This window comes from Neltuma alba, unplaced genomic scaffold, assembly GCF_004799145.2.
Source record: "Neltuma alba isolate B1F8T4 unplaced genomic scaffold, ASM479914v2 tig00004220_pilon, whole genome shotgun sequence".
Classification (NCBI taxonomy): Eukaryota; Viridiplantae; Streptophyta; class Magnoliopsida; order Fabales; family Fabaceae; genus Neltuma; species Neltuma alba.
In genome coordinates this window covers 1-22,162 of record NW_021633609.1, presented here as the reverse complement: position 1 = coordinate 22,162, position 22,162 = coordinate 1, and the positions used below count along the sequence as shown (strand labels likewise).

The following is a 22,162-nucleotide window of genomic DNA, read 5'->3' as shown; positions in this document are numbered from 1 at the left end:
GGTATAGAACTCAGAGAGGACATGTGGGTGCCATTGAACCAAAAGGTTCTTAGTGATCTTCAATAAGCTTGTTATAAAAGATTCAAGGACATATAGTTCTGTTTCGCATTACAATTTGAATAATTTACAAACACTCGAGATACATACTTGTTATATTTTATAAATCATGATTTAAAAGTTGCTTATAAATCATTTCAAACGGATCCTATATCAACTTTAAGTTACACATGTCACCCAAAAAAAAAAGTAAAGTTATATATTTTTATCATATCTATAAATCTGTTAATAGAAAAACAACTGCATTTCTGTTCGTATTGTCCCGAATAACACAGATTCTATATTAAGAGCTCAACCATATTACTGAAGGACACAGGTCTCATCGGAGTTTTGCCAGATATCGTTGAAACGATCTATATGTTTAAGGTTTTAATTCCCTTCCTGGTGAGGAATAAAAATGAAGTTTGTATTCTTAATTGTAGGGATTGAATTTTATGGAATGGAAATTCACTATACTGCAACTAGGCCAATAAGAGAAAGATAAACTAAGAGAAAAATAGCATAGATATAGAATAACAAAATCCGCTGAGATACAAAGAAAGACGTGCCCTGAACCTCAAGATCCTCCAAAAAGAATGCAGAGTCAATAATTTTGTACTAATGGGTCCACATATATAATAATACACAACAGTACAATGCAAAAATAGGAAAAGGTGAAGACCCCCCAAAGAATAGAATCCTCTAGAACATCAACGACACAAGGCCACATCCAAACACCAGGCTCACAATCATGTTGTGCACGCACCACAACTTCTCTGCTCCACTCTGCAAAATGACCCACCACAACGTTAATTCAGAGGCCAGGTGTTTGCTTCCTTTCATAGTATAGTTAGCTTCGATCGACATCCAAGATGGATTGCCAGCTCAATCCTTAGAACCATCTCAGTTATTAGTTTTCTTCTTGTCATTAAAAGGGATCAACTAATCTGTTATGAACTGGCAGCTCACTGTAACTACCAGCCCCCTGACCAACCAAACTCAGGTTTCGGATTGCCCTTTTATTACAATAAAGCATACCATCACACACCTGAATTATTTGTATCTTGTACTATGATATGATATGTATGGTTTATATATAAACAATTAGCTTTTAAAGTGCCCAAAAGAATAGCGTTCATGTCCTAGAGATTTGTGTTGTATAAATATAATTTATCAAGTGGAGCAACATTTTGCAGATCTCCCAATAATTCATCTATTATTTGAAAAAAGGACCAACTCTAAATGATCCCGGATCCCCAGATCACATATTAATAAATCCCAACGGATACAGAGATTTGGATCTATAAGCAAGAAAGAAAGGAATAATGAAGCAGATTTGAGATTTAGATCTGGGATTGCATCTCTGCAAGTGACCAACCTAAGCAACACCATAAAATCAGTAATACAGTGGTACAATGCTGTCATTTTCTAACGGCGCAAGGAATCGGGACCCTTTCTTTAAACCTAAAGTTGACTGAAAAGTTGACGACATTATTGCAGCAGTCCTATGTATTGGCATGTTACTCTGCAAGTTTTTCTGAACTGCCCATAACTCCTCTACGAGTATTTCCAGTTCAAAAAAATGAACTTCAACCTTTTAAGCCTCTTCATTTCCGACGGTCTCTTTTTCATTGATTATAAACACAAAATATATGCATGATGTAATACCATTTAAAAAAAAAAAAAACATTCAAGATGCAGATCCTTAAATTGAATATTGCCTAAAAACGTAATTGACAAGCACACTGCAACAAATAAATGTTGCAGCCGGCACTGATCTGTCGCTGCAGACTTGGAAGGACAGTCCAAAGTTTCTTTCTCTTTTTGTTTACCCTAAAGAGATCAAATCTGCAACCTCTTACCTTACCGGAGCTTTCATGACACTAAGGTACAAGGTAATTCACAGAGGTTTTTCTTTCAAATCCATCTATGTGCTGCGCAACCCTGAATTGGTTTATTGCTCTAAGGGAAAAAGTTCTCTGTTTTTTTTTTTTTTAAAAAGAAAATCATTTTAACATCCCGTCTACAGAAGCTAAAAACCCACACCTTAAAATCCAGTACTGGTATGGGATCCCGCCTAGGAAACAAAAGACGCCCTCTCCAATACTCCCGCACGTTCCTGCCTCTTATTTTAACCTAACGGCACATTATCTACAGATTCCACTTCTCATTGGAAACTACGAAGCTAGATTTGACTAAACGGCATCGTTTTCCTTTGCAAAACGAGCGTCCCATTACGAGACGGTTAGTAGCAGAAAGAGAGAGTCGATTAACTTACCACGTCGTCGCTGCCAGCGCCAGTGGGAGAGATGGTGGGGAGGCTAGGACCAGGTGCCTCCGCTGGAGGTAACGGAGTGGTGGGTGCCAATGCAGGAGCCTTAGCTTTGCCCTTCAGCTTCGACGGGGACGGGGCCGGAGAGGTCGCCGGAGGAGATGAAACAGGCGATGGGGTCATGGCGGGAGGTGGGACAGCTGGTGGTGGTGTGGCCGGAGGAGGAGTGGCCGGTGGGGGAGTGGCAGGGGGAGGAGTGGCCGGAGGAGGGTGGCGGGTGGAGGAGAAGCGGGAGGAGGTGTAGCTGGCGGAGGAGAAGCCGGGGGAGGGGTAGCGGGTGGAGGAGAAGCCGGGGGAGGGGTAGCGGGGGGAGGAGAAGCAGGAGGAGGGGTAGCGGGCGGAGGGGATGCCGGGGGTGGAGTGGCCGGAGGAGGGGATGCAGGTGGCGGAGAGCTTACCGGGGGAGGAGATTGCTGAACCGTGGGAGGAGCGGCTTGGGGAGTTTTGGCGGTGGGTGGAGCTGGAGTGGAGGTCGGAGGAGAAGCAGTGGGAGCAGTGGGAGTGGTGGGAGTAGGAGGAGCAGGAGAGGAAGAGGGAGACTGGCCTCCGACTCCGGCTACGACAATGCAGATGAAAGCAAACGAGAACAGGGACCGGCGGTCCATAATGCGTGAAGTGTTAAGCTACGCACCCGTTTCTGCTTAACCTGCGCACTGAGAGTGAGAGAGAGAGAGAGAGAGAGAAGGGAGCGAGTTAGAGAGGGAAGAAGGAGGAGACATTAAATAAGGGAAAGACGAAGAACAAAAAAGAAGGAAGGTTCGGGCTTTGCTGTTGCAGGGGTCACATCCAGACAAATCTGCAGCGTCAGATGGCCAACCCTCTCATTTTCATTGCTCGATCTGATTGCCACGTGGTCAAGGTTTTTTCATGATGGGAATCTCTCTTTTTTTTTCTCAGGAAAAAAAAAATATCTTACTGCTTGTTGTCCGGTGAAGGACTCAATTAAAACCCGACAGCTGGACTCCTGGGCCTTCTCTGATTTTTCCTCATTACCCAGTCATGGTTTTTAACGAAATATTACTAAATAAATTTAAGAAAAAATGACAGATAAAAAAAGTAGAATATATGATAGTCTAACTTAGCAAACTAAGAAAATATAATAATAAAGAGGAAGTTCTTTCTAAATTAAAATTTTAAAATTCAATGAAATGATAAAAATGTCTTTTATCTTTTTTTTTTTACAAAAAAGCTCAGCCCCTCACCAATGGCCGGCAGCTGACAGCCATTGCCGGCGACTTTCTTTTATGTCATTACATTTTCTTAACTTTTCAAATTAAAATATTATATATTCCACCTTCTTTATCTGTTATTTTTCTTAAATTTAATAGCATCAATCTTAGGTCTTAATTTTTGTGTTGATTCTCTTGTCATTAATTATTTTAATAATGAATTATTATATAATACTATTTTATCATATATAGTATCTATCTATTTTTTCAAACCAAAAAAAAACCTTCGAAATCAAGCTATATGCATATAATTTTTAAAATTTTAAGTCATCTATTATTATTGCTGACAAAAAAAAGGATTAGTTTTTTAATTTGCCATAGTATTTTTTATTAAGTGATGAACAGATTAATATTAAGAAAATTATTTGTTATATATAAAATTTTAAGAAATTTCGTTTTAACATTATAAAGATGAGAAATTTTATTTATATAATTTATGATTTAGAAATGTTAGATATAATTAAACTATAAGTATAAAGAAATCAACCAACAATAGTTGGGTCTTGTGAAAGGGACTGGTTACTCATAACATGTGAACAAAGATTCAAATCTAAAGTCCTGTTTGATACGAAACATTAAAAATGAGGGATTGGGATTATGACTGCAATTGAGAAAAGTCATTAAAATAATATTTAGTATGAGTAATTGTTTGTTACATGAAATTAGGCAAACCCCATAGAGGTGGGATTATATTGGAGAATACCACTTCTCCTCATGGTATTTTCCAATCCCACACACATGGTTTTGATTAATTCCTTACAACAAGTAATCTCTTATGTAAAACATTCTTTTAGTAAATTTTCTTAATCCCAATCTCAATCCCTACCCCTAAATTTTAATGTTTGCTACCAAACAATACCTAAGAATCCCTCCCAACTTTTTGCGTTATAACTCATAAATTGACATAATTAGTAAAGATGAGTGAATGAGTGATCATATTTACACTAATTATAACTATTGCTAGCACATGCCTTACATTAACTCACGTGTGCATTTTTAGTAAAGTTTTACCCACCTTCAACTGTCCATATTGCGAACCTTCTAATGTCGAGTGAATAAAATCTGCATAGACAAATCAAATTACTAAATCATACTTAAGGGAAAATTAATATTTTGTAGTACTTATGAGAAAATAATTCTAAGAAAAAATAAAAGGGGGAGAAATTGTGAAGGGAATTTGGCGTTTTGTTTGTGGATTTTGATTTTATGGTATTGGTGAGATGGTGCTTTTGTTCTCTACGGGTAGGAAGTTTCTATCCATACCAATATTACGCTTCATCAGTTAGTTTACGATGCTGAAGCTTAAAGTCTTTTTTCTTTTATGCCACCAAAATCGAATTGAAAGCCCACTTTAAAGATTTTGTCTTGTCAATATATGCACAAATCATTTGATATAGACACACATCCACGTTGAATAGTATGTTTGTTAATATAAAAAAATAATAACAAATAGGACATGCAAATTCTAAGGCTCTTAGCTGTCAAATAAAAAAAAATCTAATACATAAAATGCCTTTTTTCAATCAACAACATTGCTTAATTATAAATATCGAAGCATAAGTTTTGTTGGAAAAAAAAAAAACCGCTAGCTGTAAATACTAAATTATTGAGTCATCAGCATATTAAAACTTATTTTCCAAACATGATAACAACTCGATTCATGAATAATTTTGTAAAATTTTATAACGAACGTAAGGAGAATCATTTCCCAAAAGTTAATTGTTTGAGTTGGAGAACTCGAGACTTTATAAGATCCCTTCATAATAGCCAAGACAATTTTGATGAACAGGACGAGCTTGAAGTTGCAATCAAGAAACGGGTTGCTACGATGAAACAATATGCTTCTAATGTGATTACAAATATGGATCATGCTATTATGAAAATGGAAGTGTTAAATTCTAAAGTTGTTTGGCCAAAAAAAAAAATAAAGCCCTTTTTTGAGATGACTCCTCGATATATAACACTGATGACAAATTGCGAACTTAATCTATATCAGTCTATGAAAATTATATTTTCAATAATTTATTACTCATCTTTTAAGATTTACAATTCAATTATGTTTAGCGTTGATATATTTTCAAATATGTTTGTAATTGTCCTGGGTTGCGGAATGAACAAGGACATTAACTCGTGAGCGATTTCACAAATTCTAGAAACTCAGGTACGGTGATCTTCTTCATATATAGGGCACCTTTAAGTCATTTTCTCATATAATCAATGGTGCCAGGCAGATGGGTCCAGAGAACCGGATGCAGCGAACCTCAAGTGACATATTTGAGCATATTACATTATATCAATTATTGTTGGGACGTAGACAAGATTTATCCTTGCAAGAAAGCATCTACACCCATATAATTTGAGCATCAGAATTAATGAAAGGCATCCAAAGAAGAAGAAAAAAAGGTAATGATATGGAGGTTGTATCATTTTGGATGTATGATTTGGAGACACACACACACACACACACACATATCTCTATAAGGGTCATTCTTACCTAAAAGTACGTATCAGCGAAGGAGTTGTGAATGTTTAATAGTTTTCTTGTTTGTCTCAATATTATTTCAAAAGTGTTAAGAAGAGGAGCAACATCGCTCAAACAATTAAAAAAAAAGTGTACCATTAAAAAATTAACGTTGATTATTAACAATTTTTAACAGCTGGCTAGGGTGAGATTGTGCTTCCACGTTGATGTTGTGAAAACAAAATAAGGAATATGAGAGATTATAGTGTTAGGAAGGAGATATGCTTGGCGATGAACTGATTGATTAATGATTAATTAATGAGAAGGAAGGGAAAAGGAGAGAATGATTGAGGAGGGAGGACCTGGAAAGCATGTGCGATTTGGAAGCTATACGACGTTGCAAGTAAAGCAATATCTGTCTGTCTGGTGAGTCAATTTCAAGCTATTCCCTATCCTTCCTTTAATTTCTTTACGTTACTTATCTTTTATTGTTTCTAAGTATGAATTGATGCGTAATGTAATACTACCCCGGTCCTAATTATAAGAGTTAGTTGACTAATTTGAGGAGATTAAGAAAAGAAGTTAAGTTAGTTATTTGTTATAAATAGATGCTGTCTTTTCTAAAATATCCTTACTAATCAAGTGTACTGGCTAGAACTATCATTGTTAGAATGACTATGTTGGAAAAAGATGTATAAATATTAAAGACAAAGTGGATTGAAGTCTTATATTTTGATCAAAATAAAAGTTAAATGATATCTTATATCAAGAACCAGAGGTAGTATAAAAGAAAAAAGACTTGGAGATACTTAATTAACTCTGTTCAGTTGTGGGCGACAAAGCTCTACTTTACATATTGTTAGAGATTAGAGATTGTTCACAGCCTGAAAAAAGTGTGGCACAAGATTAGTCAAATCTTCTATGCTTATTTTTGACCCCAAAAAAAAATCTTCTATGCTTATTGATTTTTCTTTCTCTTTGGCAACTATGTATAGCATTGGATGCTAGGGAATGCCAAAGCTGAAACGGGGAGAGCAAAGCAATATGGAGGTTATCACGGCAAAGAGTTATTGTGCTTAGACGTGCGAGATGCTTTAGAAGATCAAATTATGTAAAGTTTTTAATGGAGAGAGGACCATAATGAAAAAGGATACTGCGCTTGTTTTTATCCACACAGGCTGTTAACGGAGACGCGTTAGACATGGGGGGAAATCAGGCTGATGATAACATGAGATAGAGAAAATCAAAGTCTCTCTGGGAACTAATAGCTTGAAGTTATAAGCGACATCAAACATGTAACTTTCACTTGTAAGGTTATCTTTAATCCTTAATATAAGAACTAGATAACTAATTTAAAGAGATTTAAAAAATGAGTTAAGTTAATTATCTGTAATAAGTGTGTGTTGAGTCTCCTAAATTATCTTATTTTATCATATAAACTTGAAACCACTTCTTGGTAGAAACTGGCCCTTACAATCATTAATGATATTTTGAAGAAAACGTTATGATTTTGAGAAACAAAGTAGATTGAGAATTTTATACCTATGACCAAATCTAACTCCCAACTACCTCTTATATTTAAGATTATAATTAAAAAAATGACAATTCAAGAGATGGTTTCATGAGGAAGGTGGGCTACCATCTTGATGTACTCATTCGGTTCTATTTATAAGTTAGAGAGAGAAGGTTTTTTTTGGGCATGAAATACACCCAACCTTTGATGCTATACATGTGAGATATCATCGGAAGACTGCTTCTGGAAAATTGAGGAATTTTGTTATGAACATGCATGCGTGCCTTCAGATGAGCCAATATACTCGTGCTAACTTGCTCCACATAATATATGAAAAAAAGTTGCACTTATATTTATTTGTTTATATATTCTATAAACGCTGCCCTTTTAACATATCATTAATGATGATTCAAGGACCAGATCAGAATGTTGTTAGTGAGATGTAAATGAAAGGGTAGGGAAGAGGGTACAAAGAATAAGGTTAAATTACGGATAAAAAGACAAGAGAGAGAATTAATAAATGGGAGGATGATGGAATAACTGGCATTGTTGTTATTAGAGAGAGAGAGAGAGAGAGTACCAGCGGTCATAGCTAGGGGGCAGGCAGCAACGTTAATTACGTACAATCACGTGTCTTGCTGCCTTCACATTCAATTTATTATTGCTCTGATCTCAACCTTCCACATGTATCCAACTACTTACAAGTGTATATACAGGGTCCGTTTAGATCAGTGATTAGAAAAGTAACTTATTAAAAAAATAGTTTATAGAGAAGTGAAATTGGATAAAAGCTAAATTGGATAAGCTGAATTGTGTTTGGATTAGAGTTCAGAAAAGCTATATTATAAAAGTGAGATTGGTAAAAGGTTGTTTGGATTATGATTGAGTAAAAGTAAGTTTGGTTGTAAAATGACCAAAATAGATATGAGTTTTAATAAATAATGAAACATGATTAAAAAAATAATTTCACATAATACAATGAAATTAAAATAATTTAATATAAAGAAGTCATAAAAAATATTTTAAATATACAGTGAAACATGAAAAAATAAAAGTATGTTTTTAGGAGCATATTTAAAAATAAAAATATATTTCTAACTTATTCATTACTTTCAACTAGTTTTAACTGATTTTTTATTATCTACAAATTAGTTATTTGAGGCTTATAATAAGAACTAAAAGAGGTAATAAATTTCTTAACTTTTTCTCTCTCCATATTTCAAAAGCTATAAGCCATAAGCTATAAGTCATAAGCTGTTAATTTTAGCTTATAACTTATTGTAGCTTTTCAGACAAAAGCCCAATTACAGAAAAATTGATCCAAACAGACCCAATTGTGTCAATCGAGCTTATAGAGCTTATAAGCTACTTATAAGCTCAAAATAAGTGATGTCAAACAGGCACATAATGAGCCAAATTAATCTCAATACCAATTGTTCCAAACGTTACTGGGTCCCAAATTATTCACCCACATGCTGTGTGTTCGGAATTTAATGCTCTCTTTCTAATTTTTAATACATGAGTTAATTTGATCGCTTAAATATTAAATCTCAATCTATTTTATTTATGAAGGTGTAGATGAATATTGTTCTTAAATGCCACCTCACACGGAGAGAGACTTAGCTTACAAACCAATCCAAAGTTCATGTCTTTGTTTACCAACACATCCCTTGATTACCACTAATAGTAATTCAAAGCTCTAACTCAAACCCCATAATAACACGGCAGCGTGGTTTATAGTTAATCAAAAGTTAGATTTTGTATAATTCCCCAATCATATATTTAACCCATCATTAAATTAAAGTTGAAATTAAACCACATGATCAATATATAGGGGTCAAAATCCAGTACAGTAGGGTGAACCATAACAACCGTACGTCTGGTGTTTCAACTTTCAACCCCTTCCCATTGTGTGTTTTACTTGCTGCTCTGACCTTAATTGTTATTAGCTCATCTTCATCTAAGTACGTATTCAATTGTAGTTTTTGTTTTGTGATCATAATAATTTTATTAATTATGTTCACCAAAAAAAAAATCTCTAATCTTAATTATAACACCTCATTTGCATTTATTAATTATGTTCACAAAAGAAATCTCCGATCCTAATTATATGACCTCGTTTATACAAACAAGATGTTATAATTAGGATTGGAGGTAGTATTATTAATTATTCCTCTTATCCTATTTATAAGTCACTTCTAACATGTTTCACACAGATCAAGAAGAATCTTAAACTTTATTAACTTTCATTTAAAAATCAACAACTTTTCAATTTTATCCCTATTTAATATGCATTATACCTTATGTAAACAACATCAATACAATAATAAATGAAGAGTAAAATTATACATTCATACAAAAAATTTCTCTTAGTGTCTTGTAAATAAGACAAAAAAATATATTTTTTCTTTGTCCTGTAAATAGGATATTAATTAAGTTATTATTCTATCAATGTAGTTACATATATAATTCCACCAAGAATATAATAAGGGAATCATTATAAGTCACTTTTTCTATACATATATGGGAAAACAGGTATATACAGAATATAGAGGAGAGAGTCACATTTTTAAGACAGAAAGTAATAAAAGAAGCGTAAGAGTAGGATTAGATGTTTGTTTTGAAGTCAATGTATATGCAATGTGCACGATTGTTACTTCTTAACGACCCCCTCTCTCTGCATGTACATAAACATGTACATAGTCTTCATTCTTCTATGATTTTTATGGTCTTATTTATTGTTCATGTCGGATAAAAAAAGAAATGAACTTAGCCTTTTCTTTTCAAAAGATGTTATTATTTATTTTTAAATCAAATAATACGTAAAACAAAACTCCCTTCCATATCATTACTATTAAAAATCGTACAATTTGTCATATTTCAATTAAAATTCTCGGTTAATAAAATATAAGTGGTTGTAGGGGTGTTCAAGGCCGATCCATCTTGAAATTTTTCAGAATGGAACAAATCGGGACAAAAAAAGGGATCAGGACGGGACGGGACACGCGACGGGACTGTCTCGTCCCAGTCCTTTTTAATTTTTTTAAATTTTTTATCCTATTTATATAATATCATTTTTTTTCATATTTTTTTAAGATTTGAGACTACTATATGGAATTATGAATATATTTATTTAGAGCTTTCATATTTGTTGATGATTTGAGACTATTGATGATTAGAATTTCTAATAAGTTTTTATTGTGTTAAAAGCTTTTATTTAGAGTTTTAATAATTATTATATATAATATTTTGGACTTTTGTTTAAAGGGACTTTTGTTTTGTCCAAAGAAATAAAAAAGAAAACAAAAAGATATTTTTACAAGGCCTAAACCCAAAAAACTACAATTAGAAAAAGAAAATCAAGTTTTATTAAAAAAATTTAAAAAAAAATATCGGGACGTCTTGGCCCCATCCTAGTTCCGTCCCATCCTGATCGAGATTGGGACAACACCGGGACAGGACGGGACACGAGATAGAAAATCTATCCCGTTACTGTTTATCAGGGTAGAATCGGGACGGGTCTGTCCCGGTCCTGATCCGTCCTATGAATAGCCCTAAGTGGTTGAATTATGCATTTTTAGAAAAGTAAATGGGTTTGGGCCTGGACAACATATTAGCCCAAAAAACCGAACCACATGCCTCATATGGCCTTGTTGTAAATATTGAATTAAGAGTTGAGGTCGGCCCATTCTTTCTTGGGCAAACGGCCATCGATTGAATAAATAATATTATTGCTTTTCTTGATATCTCTTTTTGACTTTAGTATACTTTGTGGCATTTTGGGGCAGAACGAGCCTGAATAGTCAGTTGGGGGGCCAATTCTTTGAAAACGAATATAAAGTTAAAATCTTAATATTTATTATCATATTATTTTTAAAAAATATTTATATATATTTTAAACTGTTAGGTGATAAATTATCTATAAGTATATATACCTTTTTTTAAAAAAATTGAAAACATGAAAAAAACATATATATAATAAACTAATTTTTTTTAAAATATTTTTTGAGTAGCAAAAGGCAAAGGTTAGTGTGAGTCATATTTTACTTGGTTTGGGAAAATTAATTTTTTGATGCTTCAACTTTTAACTTGGTTAATGACTGAGTCACTCAATCATAATTCAATTAGGTATGATTTTATTCCTTAATTTTTAACTCGTTTAAAATTTATTCCCTCTAATCTTTCTTTCTTTTTTTTTTGGACTCACCCTCTAATCTTTCTCATTTAATAAAATCAAACGTCATCATCATTCTACGTGTCAAATGAGATTGCTAACTCAACATAAAAATTGCTGCTGTGACTTTCAAGTAAGCTCCACGTGGCTGGGAATAGGTCCTAAAACATATGGAAGACGTCCTTAAGAAGAGACCGGCTCCTAGCTGAGTTTGCTGTAAACCTCAGCCGAAGATGCCAAGAGGTTATAGAATCCTCATCAACCTAGTCATTAAGACCTGTAATCTATCCACGTGTCTTAATATGCTTGCTAATGCAGTGGACATAAATTATATATCAAGGGGTCCATCTCTGGTCATTCTTTTTACTTTTCCGGTCCTAAATATAAGACCTTTATACAAGTGTGTATAAAGGTCTTATATTTAGGACCGGAGGAGTAATTACTTTTTATGTGGCCATTGGTTTGCTTATATTAGCTGCCGACAATATGGAATTAATCTGATTCTCACCACAAATGTCAAAAAACAAGAAGTGATTTCTCCTTCAATTGACCTTTGTCGACACTATATTACCACCTCGTTGAACTATGACATTAAGATTGTGTGTCTTTTCATATTTCTCTTTTATTACCTTTTGTATTCAATACCACGTTTCTTCTTCTTCTTCTTCTTCTTTTTAATTCTTTACTTCCACTTCCAAGTGGAGTATATATATGTGTGTGTTATGATTACCAAATAGTAGTGGCACGCAGGATTTGCTATTATGCTTGTACCAATAGGTTAAAACGGTGGCAATGTCCTAGTTTCATTTGACAGAGCAATATAAACGATTTGAGGGTGAGGAATAAAACCTGTAATTTATGGAAACCTTGAGGAGGGAGACCTAAATTATTCTCTCTCGCTACAATGGTGGGAACTTTACATCCACATCCCATCACACCTATATACATAAAAAGTCCGTTTAGAATAGTTTATAAGTAATTTTTAATTTACAGAATACGAAATAAGTAAAAAAAAAAATTTGTCTTAACTTATATAAAATGTGTTTATAAGTGATTTCAATCGTGATCTAAAGTGAATGATCCTATATACAGACGAGAGCCTTCCATTGAGTAAGTGAGATGCAACTAATTTAACTCAATATATATATATAGAAGAATTCAACACAGTGTACATGTTTTATATTTTATTTTGATTGCCTAATGTCTATGCCATCAAATGCTTAGATTTCATGTCTGAATATATCATTTAATTGCTTCTATTTTTTGCGTGGTATCGGTATCGTGATCGTTTTCCGGCTTACTGAAGAAACCTAAACTGGATGCTGTAAATCTGATACAGGATCTAGAAAATTAATGTCGTCTTTGGGATGTCTGGGGAAAGATCAAGTTAGCTTTCATGACATTTTGGGATCGATTAATCCCTACTTGCTCGCTTCTATGAGACGCATGCAGTAGTGCGTCTTTGGTTTTGACTTTTAGAAAATTGATGTTGGTTGGATGGGTTAAGATATTTATACGATTAACATCAATATGCGCGCGCGCGCATGTATATATTACCCGCACACGCATAAAAACTCTATGGAAACAAAGCTAAAATATTTATTGGGATGGCAGTGCCCAATGAGAAAGAGTTGGGATTTTGACTTGGCTCAGGGTCAACAGTTACCAACAAACGAAACAGAATTCATGGGTTCTTGGAATTCCAAACCCATCTTTTTTTTTGACCAGAGTCCAAACCCATCATTAAATGAAGGGAAAATTGGAATAAATTTCTCATTGAAAATTTAATTGGTAAAATAGGATATGGGGTGATTGATTACACAAGAAAATATTAGTTACACGAAAAGAAGATAGTTTGTAAAAAACATTATTTAAATAAAAAGAATTAGTTTCCATGTAAAGAAGATGATTTGCACATAAAAAAATTTTATTTGTACAAAAAGAAATTGAGTTACATATCCCATAAAGGAAGATTATTACACATAACTGAAAATAGATTGCACACAATGGAAGATAAGTTGCACAAAGTCTTTAGATTCTATTTGCTAATTAAATTTTTAATGAGGGGTTTATCCTAATTTTTCCTTAAATGAATTGCAAATTGCTCTTTTTTCTTTAATATGCTCATATATCATACTCCCTCTGTTCCTTATTATAAGAGACGAATAACCGAATTACGTTGATAAAAAAAACAGATAAAATTAGTTAAAAACAATCAATGTGTAAAAGATATAATTATTTTTCCAAAAAGACCCTCATTAATAAGGAGAGAGAGCATGAGAGAAAACAATGGTAAATTATTCAAAGAAAGAGAAGTGGGAAGGAGAGAGAGTGTGAGTTGGAGACAATAAATATGGGTAAAATAGGAAATCAACACAAAAAAATAGAGACAACTTTTAAGTGTCTCTTATATATAAGAATATATCATAAGCATCAAATATCTCTTATAATAAAAAACGGAGGGAGTATCTCAGATATCCTATTTGCCAATAATAAAGTTCGTTTAGTCACAGGGATACATGGATTTTCCCTTCATTTTTACGTCTTCTTCTTTTGAATTTGCAAGTAATTCATAAATACTTTTCTTTTATTAAGAATTGTACGAAATATGTAAACTAGTTAAATGTCTGTTCTTTTAGAAAAGTCAATTATTCTAAACTCTTAACAACTTTTTTTTTTTTTGGCCAACGCAAACTCTACCAGGTCTAATGATATGAAATTCGGGATCCGTCAGGTGTCAGTAAGCAAATAAATGAGCTTAGCTACGACATGTATATTCACTTTTGAAACGATGTAAATGATTAAAATCAAATAAAAATTACTGTTACTTCACTGATCATACGTGGTTAGACTTTTATTCATGAGCATTTGGTCACGAGTGCTTTTGCCGACACAATTGAATGATGTGTGAACTCATCAGTCAAGCCAAACATGACAGGCACAACTTAATAGAACTTCTTCAACAGCTTCATGAGTGTTCCATTAATTAGTGGCCAGTCATTCAAGGATCGAAAACTCAGATGCCCACGTAATCATTTTTGTTTTTCAGCCATTATCCTCCTCCCATTTCGGTGTTAAATCTAATCAAAATCTAATAAACAAAAATCCCACCAATTAATGGGATGAAATCTTTCCACTCATGTCCTGATTATTCAACAATATAAATTAAAAAAAATAAAAGAAATCAATATCCCGTAAATTAAGGTCACAAATTTGACCGGTCAGAACTTCTACAATGTGGAGAAATGGGGCAAATCAAGATTATGGCCATAATTCCTGCGGCTTTAGTGCTCCGCGGGAAAATTCAGACACCATCAAAGCTCATCACACCATTGGCCTTCATGACTAAACACTGGACTTGGGGAAAATTCTCGGGTGCTGTATGGTGTATGCACATACAGTGATATATAGTCTAATTCTGCCAACTTGACGTGTAAATAAAATCTCAATCATTATATGTACATGCACCATACGTTACCCCAAAAATATCTTCCGGAACGAGATTGATATCATGACTGACTAATCAATACAGACTTTATTCTCTTTTTTCAGAAAGAACAAAACTGAGATATCTGTAATCAGAAAAGGGGCTTCGAAACTATACATGTGCTATCTGCAATAGCAAAATCTGTAGAAAACCTTCAGTTACTATCTATGCAGTAACTTAACTTGAACCCTTCTTTTCATGAATCCCATCCACCAACAATATCCATCTTCGTATTTTAATTTATATTGAACTTTGCTCCTTAAGCAACCGAACGGAGCATGCTCTGTTCTGACTCATCTGCATTGAGGGAGAAAATATCCACAGGGGCACTAGTGCAGCCAACAGTATTTGGTTTAGATCTATCATAAGGGGAACCATTGTGGTGATCAAGATATATAACGATAACAGTGATATCGTCATGGAAATGTCTTCTTATTCCCTTGTCAATTTTCTTTATATCATCATATCTCATCTCTCTCTTCTTTGCAGCTTCTTGCAGAGCAGCTCTTACCAATCTCTTGGCGATTCCCTACAAGTACGGGGACAACATATGTCTAATTAAAATCTATATAAGAATCCATGAAGTCCATGGTTATATGCATCTTATAAGTAAGAGTAGGTACTCACGGCTCTTGGATGCTTAAAAACAATCTCAACTGCTGCTTGATCACTTAATTGTTCCCAAAGGCCATCTGATGCAAATATCAAGAATAAATCTTCCGACTCAAGCTCCCTAATAAGGATTGATGGTTCAGCTGTCATTACTGGACGCTTCAAAGGAACTGGGTTTCCAAACTGCTGAAAAACCGGGTCTCTGTAAAAGTCAGGTCTCTTGAGATACACATCACCAATGGATCTTGACACCTGCACAACCAAAAATCAGCTTCCATAATCAGCTTAGTCCTTAAGAAGTCCTGAATACATGCAAGGAAATATTCAGTTTCACATTGATATCTAAGTCAACAACCAAATGATCGAGGAGCAACCACGGCCCTCCTCTTACATAGGAGACAAACATGGATGGAAGGGAAGTAAATGCAGGTGATCTTGACTTGAGGTCTACCAGTACGTTCTGAATCTTAATTACAGGATAGCCAACTTCTACAGCACATTATAGTAGAAAGCTAGAACCACACCAAATACACAATAACTTCATAAGCATAGAAATAGGTTTAAAAGCCAAGACAGGAAGTAAGAAATATTAAATATATGTGCTAGCTTGGCTCAAGCGTTGTAATTAAGAGCATTAACACAGAGATGCAAGTGACAGATATCACCTTCTATTTCAAAATATGGGGAAAATTGAAAAGTTTAGCCTACCAACATTTACAAGCAACCCTTGCCATGGAATGCAATTTTAAGGCCCTAAGAATTTGAACAAGCAAGTAAATGAGGAGGGAATACAAAGGAAAAATAAATACAAGTCGCAGTAAGACTGTATTATTGTATATACTAATAAACGGTGAGATTTCATTGAAGACTATTTCTAAAAGCAGACAAACTTTGTCCACAGCAATCCTGGACTATATCTTAAATATGAACAGATAATTTAAGAAAATCAGTCTCTCTCTAGTCCATCCATACTAAAACTGTTCGGGCTGTGTTCAGATCAGAGCCTACAATTATTCAAAAGTTCGTATAGAAATTATCCACCAATACCTGGATAATGCCTTTAATCCTCCAAACTCCACGGCTATAAACCACAACGTGTGAATCGTCAGGATGGAGGGCCTCCACCTCCCTCCTCACCTCCTCGAAGGCCACATTATGGTCTGTTGATAACCGCTCTGCCACCACTGAGCATTTTTTGCTCTCTGAATCTCGCCGGCCAAGAACAGCTCTAGAGTCTCCAAGGTTTGCAACATACAGCATATTATCAGAAATTGCACCAAGAAGACAGCATGATCCTACTGAAGCAATTTGGGGACTCATAGGCAATGTTCGCTTCACCAAATGCAAAAATTCGTCCTCAGTGGCCTTAAACGCCTTTTTTATCACATCCACGGACAATCCACCTTGTTCAGAAGCAAACTCTGCAATCAAATTAACAAAAACAAGAGAAGGTGAGTTAGTAGCCATATGAAATCAGGAGGAGTAACTGAAATGCAGCCCACAGAGTACCTCTACAGGGTTAAATTTCTCATGGATCCTAAAACCCTTGTTATCATAAAATTCATCATCCCAACCAAGTCTATTTTTCTTCAATAAGTGATCCATGAAACAGAACCTTAAAACAAGGTTCACGACCGCGAAGACACAGAGAGTGCGGTGAGCCTTGAGAAGCTACCAATTCAGAGCCAAAAATAGGAACAACCAAAAACACCGATTTCAATCTTGAGAATTATAAACAGGAAAAGAGAATTACTCTGTAGATGAGGGAAGAGGCGTTTGTTGACGAATCTGGAAGCTTCGGGTCCACCGTGACCATCATAGACGCCGATGTAGGTGGCGGAGGGAGACGTGAAGACTTGGCTCTGATCTTCGAGACTGTAATTGGCCTGAGCGACGGCGATGGAGTAGTGGCCAGAGGCATGAGGCTTCAAGTCAGAGTGCCACAACAGGCCATCGCCACCGGTGCCGCCGCCACCGCATCCTCGCCATCCAAAACAACGCTCCAGCGGCCTGTAGCACAAACGAAGCATCGCGTATATACGTTAGGGATCAAATCGTATAAGATTTGGAGGTCTAAAGGGAAATCGAGATCACGATCTCGATAGTGATGGTGATGGAGAGAGGAGGCTGCGGTGTGATTAGGTATAAGAGGGGGAGGAGAGGATGAGATGAGAGACGAATATCGGAAAATGGAAGAGGAGAAGAAAGAAAGCGAGTGGGGTTAACGCAAAGGAAAGTAGAGAGGCTATGCCGCGTTAGAAGGAGAAGATACAACGACGAATGTTGCTTTTATACTTCACGCGTAGTCTCCTCTTTCTCTCAGCGTGTCTCTGACTCTACATTCAGGTGTTATCCCTAACCACTTCCTCTCGAGGAAACTAACCATTTCATTCATTCCTCAATTCACATTATTCACTGTATCTCACTCCATTTAGAAGCTTTTTTTTAAATAAAAAAAAAAATTAAATTTCTAGAAGCTGTTTAGGCGTTGGATGAGCTTGAAAACCTTCTATAGTACCCGCGATCCGTATCCGGAACTCCACCAAAAAAACACATTTTTGTGTTATGTTTTTTTTCCCACATGTTTATCTCTATAACCTGAAATCAACATCCCAAGATTAATAATTTTTGTCAATCTACTCTTTTTTTTTTTAGCCATAACAAGCTATCCAATAAAAAATGTTCGAAATCATAGGATATATATCCACGTCATTATATCCTTGTGGTTATGTTTTGATCTAATCTTGATTTACATTGGCTTAGTAATTATCTATTTTCTCAATCCCTGTGTATTTTAATCTAATCTTATTATTTAATTTATTATTATGATTTTAATTTTTATTTATTTTGTATCTATCTTGTGATATATATTAAGCTTGTTGAGAATAATTTATTCAAAACTTTTTTAACCATGTCACTCTCGTGTGTTATATATTTTAATTGTATAAACACAAGCGATTTACATAGATAATTGGCAAAAATAGCACATACGCGCCGCATGCAATATACGGCCAAAACAATATACGACATGTGATACAATACAACATGTATTAATTGGCAACTTCTAGCCATCAGTTACATCTAGATTATTTAATTTGTGTATTTCGTATATCTAAGTATGACCACGTCAATTAAATTTGTCAAAAAAGGTTAGTAACAATTCAAGCGCAGGGATCAAATAAAGAGAATTTTAAACTATAAGCACTTGATGTTTTGACAAATTAAATAGTACTCCTCCGGTCCTTAATGTAAGGCCCATTTAACTAATTTGATTACATTAAGAAAATTAGGTAAATTCGTTAATTATAAGAAAAGTAACACATTTTCCCTAAAACATCATAATCTTTCTTAATACCCCATCTCCTTCTTCTACTTGATTATGGTTGAGGGAGTATTTATACGGGTAATTTAGAGAAAATTGACAAATATGAGAAATGGGTCTTATATTTAGGACCAAAACCAACTCAAGAATTGGGTCATATATTAAGGACCGGAAGAGTAGTATTTTAGAGAATAAAAAGTTAAATTAGGCTAAAGAAGTAAGTTAATTTTTATAAAGTAAAATATTCGATAAAAAATCACATATTTCTGTAAAGTCAATTACTGATATTAAAGGGGCTATAGGGAAGTGATATCAACATGCATGTGAGGAATTAATGTAGGATTTAGTTGTTTGGATTTATACTTTGAATGCCTTGGCAGTTGGTACAGAATAATACTACATCTGGTCCTAGTTATAAGATCTCCTTTATAATTTATAAACGAGATTTTATAATTAGGACCGGAAATAGCAAGAGATATATAAAAGGATAAAATGCGAGGAAAGGGAATTTTTTTTAATTACCATCGGTGTCATTATTTAGCAACATTTTGATTATAATACATTGAATTCAAATAACAACCAGAAAAAAAATCGGGGGATTGGATATGTTGTGATTTATGACTATGCATGCATGTCGGTTTTTCATTGTGAAATATTAGCAAAAAAAAAAAGGGAAAATTAATCTTTTGGTCCCTATAGTTTTCACTCATTTGTAATTCAATTTCTATACTTTGACTCGGTGCAACTTAGTCCTTATAGTTTGTACTCGATTGTAACTGAGTTCCTAAAGTTTGACTCACTACAACTCAGTCTCTATAATTTTCTCTATTTTATAATTTAATCCTTGTGTTTTAAAAAATAAAATTATATATCTAATAAAAGGAAGACCTAAATTATAAAATGGTTAAAACTATAGGGATCGAGTTACAGCGAATCAAATTTCAAGACTGAGTTACAACCGAATCCATATAGAGACTGAATTGCACCGAGTCAAAATATAAGAGCGCACACACAAAAAGTGTATCTGTGAAAGCGGTTATGGAAATGCACAAGTTATGATACATGCATATGGATGGCGCACTGATGATATAAAAAGTTATGAACATACACAGTGGTTGAAGAGGACAGAATAAATTCCTTTCAAATAATAAGAGATAATAAGACATTTCATGATAAAACTAAAGATACAAGGAAGTGTTTGGCCAGCAGTTTATACAGGTAATCGTGATCTATATTAGAAATCAAACTCCTAATCACCCCGCCCCCAGACACATACATGTCCCACACTAATTAATAACCATATATTAATCAATTACTTTGTTGAGTTAATTGGAGATTAAATTTATTTTATGTTTTATAATAATTCTTCTACAAAATTAAAAACAGTTAAATTTTTATATATAATGCTGATACTGGTTAAATAAAAAATATTGCCATCGAGGGAGTGTGAGGGGGACACGGCAGGTTGGTGAGATTGCCTGTGCTGGGGCCACCTGTCTGGGAGCGGCTCACGCGGCTTCGCTTGCTGCGAATGAGCTATGAGCATATGTGTTGTGAATTTGTGCTCTCTCTCTCTTACATTCAAACGTTGACTTGACATATTGGATTTTTAAAAAAAAAATAATTCATAAATTTTTATAATTTATTAATTTAAATTTTCTTTCTTTTTATAATTTATTTTATTTGAAGGCTTGATCAGTACGTTTTTTACAATGTCATTTGGGATAGAACTCCCTCCCCCTCTCTCTCTCTCTCTCTGTCTTTTTTGGGTTTCAATGTTTACTTTTTTTTAAACCTATTTTCAGGTAGATAGTGATAGAAAAATAAGCTAGGCAAGCATTTAAAACTGAAATAAATTAAGAAACAGCATGACAAAACTTAATACCTTCCCATACGCTCAGTCGCTCTCAAACTTTTATACCTTTGAGCTTCTTCTTTTTGTATGTCTGGCTCTTTTTTTGTTTTTGGCTCTACTTTTGAGCTTCAAACAAATGATGAACATTGATAGAGGCAACGCGTTTAGTGTTTTTAAAGTAAAAAGGAAACCACACTTAATTAAACGAATAAATCAATGTTTTAAATATTACCCACAAAATTGCTTTAGTAGCGTAGTTTCTTGTCATTGCATTATCTTTTTTTTGACCAGAGTGTCATTGCATTATCAAATAGGGAAAATTGCTATGAGACAAAAATAATTATCTAAAAAATCCCCATAACAACTGAGTAATTGTTCCTTTTTATACTAAAACTTGTTATTTCAACTATTATATTGTTATTAGAATTTTTTAGTCATTATATTTTTTCAACGGGACTCTATTGCAGTTTTCTCCATTAAATATTTGTATAAACACCAATTATGAAAAGTGTTTAGATTAGCTTTTTGAAAATAATGTATCGGTATATAAGTAAATATAATAATAGTTTTGCTTCTTTTGTGTGAAAGCATTTTTTAAAAAATGTTTTTTGAATTTTTCAAACTGCCCCTTTTGAATTATAACCGAGGTTGAACACCATGCTCTCAAAATAAAAACCCCCAGAAATATATTATATTCTTTTAATCATATTTGGAAGACACTTTTAGTGTGTGTGTATTGAAACCAAGAAAATTTGTAAATCTTATTAATTATGTTTTAAAATTTAATAGTTTTTTTAATTTTACTTATATTTAATATAGTACTTTTGAAAATGGTAGTTCTGAAAATAGTAGTGTACAGAACGATAAATTAAAAATAAATGATTGATTCATGTAACAAATTTATGAACCGACTTGAAATTTAGAAAGCAAATATGCTATGAACTCGGGGTCCCAGGGGGACTCATGGCCATGTGAAGACTATGCGAATTGTTTTAAATCCATTTCTAGAAAGTTCTAATATAATACTAGTCACAACAACTATTTTAATTTTTAATTGAAATTTGACGATGATTCCATCATTCCATGACTTGGTGCATATTCCAAATGGAATGATTTCAGGTTATACACAAATAATTGTTTA

General features: G+C 34.1%; 2 protein-coding genes across 2 annotated transcripts; both read right to left on the bottom strand.

Annotated features, from left to right (window-relative positions):
• Positions 1-496: 496 nt before the first annotated feature.
• On the bottom strand, positions 497-20,928 carry LOC114743994 (classical arabinogalactan protein 9-like). Its single transcript, XM_028932176.1, has 3 exons — positions 20,907-20,928; positions 2,315-3,001; positions 497-822 (listed from the first exon to the last, which is right to left on the bottom strand). Exon 2 carries the CDS (start codon positions 2,971-2,973, stop codon positions 2,488-2,490), a length of 486 nt encoding a protein of 161 aa, XP_028788009.1. The 5' UTR covers positions 2,974-3,001; positions 20,907-20,928; the 3' UTR covers positions 497-822; positions 2,315-2,487.
• LOC114743993 (probable protein phosphatase 2C 63) lies at positions 14,843-18,059 on the bottom strand. The gene is made up of 4 exons (XM_028932175.1): positions 17,598-18,059; positions 16,892-17,265; positions 15,860-16,096; positions 14,843-15,761 (listed from the first exon to the last, which is right to left on the bottom strand). The coding sequence occupies exons 1-4, from the start codon at positions 17,872-17,874 to the stop codon at positions 15,492-15,494; spliced, it is 1,158 nt and encodes a 385-aa protein (XP_028788008.1). The 5' UTR covers positions 17,875-18,059; the 3' UTR covers positions 14,843-15,491.
• Positions 20,929-22,162: the final 1,234 nt, after the last annotated feature.

Coding starts and splice junctions, on each gene's coding strand:
- LOC114743994 (XM_028932176.1), bottom strand. CDS start 2,973: ATGGACCGCCGGTCCCTGTTCTCGTTTGCTTTCATCTGCATTGTCGTA.
- LOC114743993 (XM_028932175.1), bottom strand. CDS start 17,874: ATGCTTCGTTTGTGCTACAGGCCGCTGGAGCGTTGTTTTGGATGGCGA. Junction 17,266..17,597: donor CCTCTTCCCTCATCTACAGA/GTAATTCTCTTT, acceptor ATTTGATTGCAG/AGTTTGCTTCTGAACAAGGT. Junction 15,762..15,859: donor TTTTTAAGCATCCAAGAGCC/GTGAGTACCTAC, acceptor CCGTACTTGTAG/GGAATCGCCAAGAGATTGGT.